Below are 6,517 nucleotides of genomic sequence, written 5' to 3'. Positions count from 1 at the left end.
ACAAAAATTGTCAAAATCGGGATAGTGGTCATACCTGGTATCCCGAATGGATACCATAATAAAAATCTAATTTTGACCTCTGCGGCTAGTAGCCATGTGGGTGTCTTCTATCAATGATCTGTCTTGTTGCGCAGAGACCCAGTGTGGAGCGTGCTTGCTGGACAGATGCCCGAGGCGACGCCACACTACGTGAAGACCTTCATTCGCGACATTGAGACGTGGATGCTGCGACTACTGAGCACACCCGTCCCCGTGCCAGGCAAGACCAGAGTCGACGTGAGTACCAACAGATTGAGTGTGACCGATCGCTCGCTCGTACTCCGAGACGCGCGTTCCGAGGGTTGTAGTCGCGAGGTTTGCAGGAGCGCTTCTGGTGGCGATCGAATTATTTAGTCGTGGTCCAACTTCCGTCGTTAAGTTATGCCGCTTGATAATTATAATTAAGCTCTTTTCATCTGTATGGTTTGCGAGTGTATTGGCCGGAATAAATGTGACTTGCTTCGGCATCTCAACAATCAACACAATCATGCTAGGCAGAGAACGAGCTGTGCCGCCCGCTATACGTAATTCAAATTAGTAAACATCCAGTCTTTAGTTATTTGTCACTAATACTAAATATATTATCTATGTGTATGTATGACATGTATGAGTGTGCATGTGAAATTGTAGTGTCAAATCTATTTTGTTGAACGAGCTATATGTCTGTCTGCACATACATATCTGTTACGATGTAGCAGCCTACTTTAACTGGTTAATTTTTAAATGAAAGCAGGGCTGAAAACTAGAATCGTGTGACATTCCTTAAACCTGTCACCATCATCACTGTCGCTTGTGTCAACAACAACAACAACAACAACAACAACATGGATGTACTCCCCTCTGTAGAGTTGTGCTCACATTTCCTATAATGTTGCGAGCTTCCCAGTCTAGTGCTGCGACAATTCCGTACGAGCGATCGTTCACGCGTGCCATCGGTGGCGCCCTCTGCTGACGTTGCAGGTCGACGTGCTTCCGAACGACATTCAGGCGCCGCTGACGTTTGCGCTGCCGGACCGGACGCGGCTTTCCCTCATCGACTTCCCCCTGCACCTGCCGCTCGAGCTGCTGGGAGTCGACACCTGCCTCAAGGTCCTCACCTGCATCATACTGGAGCACAAGGTAAGTCGTCGTCAGCGTCGCCACGGCGACACAGGGGCTTCCGCGTGTTGTCATTGTGCGCGGGGGGAGGGGGGGTGCAAGTGTGTGTCTCTCCCTTTTCTGTCACCCCATTCTACTCTCATTCCTCTTTCTCCTCCCCCTTGTTCTCTACCTTGCCCTTACCCTTATTCTCTGCTCCCCGTTGCCCTCCCCCTCGCACTTTTTTTTACCTCGCCTCGTCCTCCCCAGCTGCTCCCTCCCTCCTCCTCACACTCCAGGGGCGTGTACGGGGGGGGGGTCCAGGGGGTCCTGACCCCCCCCCCCTGCTCGCGCAGAAAACGCATCTAAGGAGGTCTAATTTCAAAAATTCCCCAGACCCCCCGTTCGCGTGCTCGCAAATTCGGCTTACTGTTAGACCCCCACCCGGTACAAATCCTGTACACGCCCCTGCACTCTGTTTCTGTGTACATTCCCCTAGGATTGCAAATGCCCTGCCTTCCCCTAACGTCATCGACCTGCCTGTGCGCTTCGTACTATGCACCCTGTCCGCCCGAGTGAACTTTGCGGCATCTGCGAAACTGCAAATGTGAATGCCTTTCATTAGACCTGCGCGACGGACACATGTGGTCCAGAGCTTCCGATGCGATGCCATCTTCATCATCACCACTCCGTTTCTCGCAGTCTTTGCACTGTTCATGCTTAGTCTGGGGACAGAAAGACTTGTGACGTGACCGAGTTACTAATTTACTTGACTTGACTGAGTTACTAACCTATTAGATTTTAGCGCTCTCGCTCGGGCTCTCTGCTCGTAAATCGAGAAAAGGTGCGATTGTTCCGAAAAGATTGCATTGAAAGGGTTATTGATTTTATTCTGTGACCGTGAGTGGTTCTCGCTCGTGTGTTGGAGAATGGGTGGGGTGGGCACACGCCTGCTATATTGGGATAAGGGAAATGAGCACTAGTCCTTGTAGGAATAGTGAAATGTTGAACATAGGAGAGATCAAGTAAGGTTAGGTTATCTTAGGACCTCCAAAGCCATTATTTAGTGTTCCATTTGGAGATTTCAATGCGCGGGCTTGATCGTCTAGGCTTGATAGAGGCGAGAAAATGAATGCAGTGCTCCTATCTCTAATTGCTTGCTTGTAATTATAATTCAGTGATGCTTAACGAGAGGATTGATAAGATATTTACAAGATATATATTCAGGAAGTTTATCAGCGCAGCTAACAATTACGGGTTTGAAGTTAAGTGTTTTTTGTGATAGCTTTGAAGGGAGACTTTTGTCCACTTGTGCAGATGCATCGATCTCACTCTTACACAACGTGTTTCCTGCTCGAAATATGTTTCTGGGGCCCGTTGTCAGAAACAAAATTGGTCTTAACATTAGTCTTAACACTAACTTTTTTTCTTAGACCGTTGACAGAAACGCTGCCAAGTTACGAGAATGAAAAATCGTAGCAGATTTCCTCATAACAATACGAAACAAAGTGATGTCGACGGTCTAGGAGAAATTGATAATGTTAAGACTAATGTTAAGACTAATTTTGTTCCCGGCATCTACTCCGCTCCCATTCCTGCTCATTACCGGGTTGACAATCATTGCTTTGGCTCGCTGTTGGAGGCGATGCAGTGATATCCGCTGTTAGATAACCCATCTAGCGTGTAATAAACTCGTAGGGGAGATAGTGAGGGTCGCTGCAGTCTACACCGAAACAACATGGCGTTCGTCACGTTGTCGGCAGTGGCGCTTAGCCGCCAACCCTCGCCCCCTACGGGTCACGATGTTTCGTTTGAGCGCATGCTATATAACGGCTGTTGCTCTGGGGACATGGGGAATAAGTCCGGGAGATATCTGAGTGCTATTGCCCTCGGGCCATCTCCGTCGCCCGTGCCGCTTTGTGTCATCTAATTAGAGCTGAGATGCAGTGAATTATTGAGGTGCGAGTGTATTGTGGGGATCGTGGGATGAGCGACTAGGGTAAAGTAAAGTCGCGCGTCTGGCTGCCGTGTGTTGAAAGGCGCGGGGACACCGCAGACGTTTCAAGTCTTTCATATGCTGCTAAGCATAGTATATACTAGGTAGTATATATAAACTAACGAAAAACTACCGTGTACAATTTTTTTCAGCTCGATAGCGGAAACAAACGTCTTTTTTAGGCCTCATGAATAACTGTGAATGTAGTAAGAGTGAATTGTCACAACAGTTGGAGTGAAATGTCGCGCAACAAGCACGTGACAGTTGTGGCATGATGGGGTGGACGATCATAACTATTTATGATTATTTATTCTATTATTTATTATTATACGCTGGCAACACGGCGCCGCAACATTTCGAAATTAGCTGACGCTACGTTTATAAATTATAGGGGAAATTCTTCAGTACGTTTACTATGCTAGCTGATATAAATGTTAGTCCGTATGTATGTATATATACTGATATATGCAGGAGCTAATAATGACAAGTAGCCCTATATAACCTCCTGATATATAACCTCCTTATTAGCTCCTGATATATGATAATGGTCGCTGTTTACTATTGCTATATGTTCACTAACCACGGTTAGTGATAATCAGTCACGCTCCCAACCTTCAGTGAAGAATTTCGTGGCAATTTGGGCCGCAATACTTCAGCGTGCTACATCGCACGCTATAAGTTTATCGCACGCTACAGCGTTTATATGTTCCACTGGAATCCCTATATGTGTTCGATCCGTATATAGTCGATACGTGTGGAGGTGGATGGATGCAAGGAGCAATATATGCAGCTATGTTTACACATATGTAGCTCCTTAGCCGAGGCAGGGGGGGGGCTATCAGGCAGGCGCATGCGCAACTAGCAGGCGTTGTAAGTAGCACTGGTCAATATCGATGAGCTGGAGAGAGCGTGGTATATCGATTGGCTGACTCGTCGTACATTCATTATGGGGGCAGCTGCCACGATGGAGTGATGATGATGATATTCGCCTGTGATCCTCGCTGCATTAATCCCCCCCCTCCCCCCACCGCACATTCGCTTCCTCTCCTCCCTCCATCCCACTCTCACTCCGGCTCTCTATCTCTCCTTTCATTCTCTCTACCCGTATGCATGGCGCTTGAATTCATATTTGCCGTTGCCGAGTAATTACTTAATTTCCTCCTCCTATCGTTTACAGATATTATTTCCTGCCTTGCTCTCACCACAACCATGCAAATACAGACCGTGTTGTCACACGCCGCGTGTATAAGCGATTAGGCAGCGCACACCTATTAGTATTATCATTATTATTATTATTATTACTATTATTATTTAGGTATCTCTCATTTTCACGATTTTCCTACTCGTCGTGTGGATTTTAGCCGCATTTGTTTCACTGAAGCGTACTCGCGTAATTTGCACTGTCGTTACGCGTGGAAAAGTTCAGTAATGCTATCACTTAACGTCTGAAACTTGTCTGGCTTGTCCACAGTTTCCATCCAGCATTCGTAGTGAGCAAAATGAATCGTTGTGCGTAGTCACGCGGTTTGCAGAGAGAGAGGGCACCATTTACTTTCGGGACGGGGGGGGGGTCCGTCCATGTTGGTTATCCAAAAAGCAGAAAATACCAGAAATTTGAGCATGGGAATTTATGGATAATATGGAAACTGGGAATTGCGATTTTAGTTTTACTGGGTATTGGGAACCGGCATATTTTTTACCCGGCACACTGGAAAGGGTTCCCTTCTCCCTACTGCATATACTGAAAAGTGCAAATCTTCCCTATGCCTTTACTACGTAAGGGCAGAAACATGCATTGATCGTGATGTATAGGTTGAAAAGCTGCACTCGCTTGCCAGTCCATTAGATAGACTGTTTCGTCAGAAGGGATGTCATTGCCTTTCTTGTTCTATGTAATTAACAGCAAACACAGTGATTAGCGTGTAATGATTAGTAATTAGAACGGCACATTTGGCGATTCACTACTTATTAATTTTAAAAGCAAACGATCTGTTTTAGGCGACTTGTTTGAAATCCGTGTCGGAGATTGAATTGAAAGCATCTCTTCTCGACTCATGACTGATTTCAGCATTTTAACGAGAGTTGAGTGCTCATTAGAGGTTCTTGGAATGCAGCGGTATTTGCAGGCATTCTGGCCTGGCTGGGAGCTCTGCGGGTGGAATGTATGAACGTGTGATATGACGGCCGCCTCTGCTGCGCATTCAGCATTTTTTGTTCTAAGTCGAATATTCTCGATAAATAACCGGTGAATATGCGTGCGACGCAGCGGCAGCAGCGTGGTTGAGGGGGCGTGGGTGCAGCAGGGCAGCAGCGGGTGGTTGAGGGGGCGTGAGCGCAGCAGGGCAGCATGTGGGTGGTTGAGGGGGCGTGAGCGCAGCAGGGNGGAGGGAGAGAGAGAGAGAGACAGATAGATTCCTTTTCTCACATGTAACTAACTTTCTCTTCTCACCTGTGACTAGCTTTCTCTTCTCACCTGTAACTAGCTTCCTCTTCTCACCTGTAACTAGCTTCCTCTTCTCACCTGCAACTAGCTTCCTCTTCTCACCTGTAACTAGCTTCCTCTTCTCACCTGTGACTAGCTTCTTCTTCTCACCTGTAACTAGCTTCCTCTTCTCACCTGTGACTAGCTTCCTCTTCTCACCTGTAACTAGCTTCCTCTTCTCTAGCTGTGACTAGCTTCCTCTTCTCTAGCTTCTTTTTCTCACCTGTAACTAGCTTCCTCTTCTCTAGCTGTGACTAGCTTCCTCTTCTCTAGCTTCTTTTTCTCACCTGTAACTAGCTTCCTCTTCTCACCTGTAACTAGCTTCCTCTTCTCACTTGTGACTAGCTTCTTCTTCTCACCTGTAACTAGCTTCCTTTGCTCACATATTACCAGCTCTATTTGATCACCCGTAGCCAGCTATTGCGAACTAACTTGCGGCAGTTTGCTCTCACACACGTCGTGGCGTCAGCTTTCTAGACAGGTAACTTTATGACCGCTTGCACCGTGTTGTTTATGCCTTGCTTTAACTGCTGGAATTTCCGCGGATGTAAAATAATTTATATGCCGCGTCATTGCGCGATTCGTGGTATAATATCAAGATAATATGTATATATTGCCAGCGTGTGTAGCCTGGCTGGTAAATCATGTAATATACGGCCGCAGTGCAGTGCGTGGCATCGACCCCCCCCCGTACCGTACGCAGAGATACGGTCAGAACAATTCCGTAAATACCACACTAGCGCTTCACTGTTTGTATGCCTGTGGGCGGGCGTTCGTATGTGCGTGCGGGCGGGCGAGTGTGCGTGCGGGCGGGCGTTCGCGTGTGTGTGTGCGTGCGGGCGTGCGTGCGTGTGTGCGTGCGCGTGTGCGTGCGCGTGTGTGTGTGCGTGCGGGCGTGCGTGCGTGTGTGCGTGCGCGTGTGC

General features: G+C 47.6%; 1 protein-coding gene across 1 annotated transcript in view; it reads left to right on the top strand.

Annotated features, from left to right (window-relative positions):
• The window catches only part of LOC106817361 (MAP kinase-activating death domain protein-like), a gene marked incomplete at its 3' end in the record, with an annotated part of 29,032 nt that overhangs the window by 12,683 nt on the left and 9,832 nt on the right, over positions 1 to 6,517 (top strand). Inside the window, exons 5-6 of the mRNA XM_014822020.1 lie at positions 135 to 276; positions 1,000 to 1,158. Coding sequence (XP_014677506.1) covers positions 135 to 276; positions 1,000 to 1,158 — 301 coding nt within the window. The remainder of the gene's footprint in view (positions 1 to 134; positions 277 to 999; positions 1,159 to 6,517) is intronic.

This window comes from Priapulus caudatus, unplaced genomic scaffold (genome assembly GCF_000485595.1).
Source record: "Priapulus caudatus unplaced genomic scaffold, Priapulus_caudatus-5.0.1 Scaffold1698, whole genome shotgun sequence".
In the NCBI taxonomy this organism is placed as follows: domain Eukaryota; kingdom Metazoa; phylum Priapulida; class Priapulimorpha; order Priapulimorphida; family Priapulidae; genus Priapulus; species Priapulus caudatus.
The sequence above is the reverse complement of the archived record's forward strand: the minus strand, read 5'-3'. Positions and strand labels throughout refer to the sequence as shown.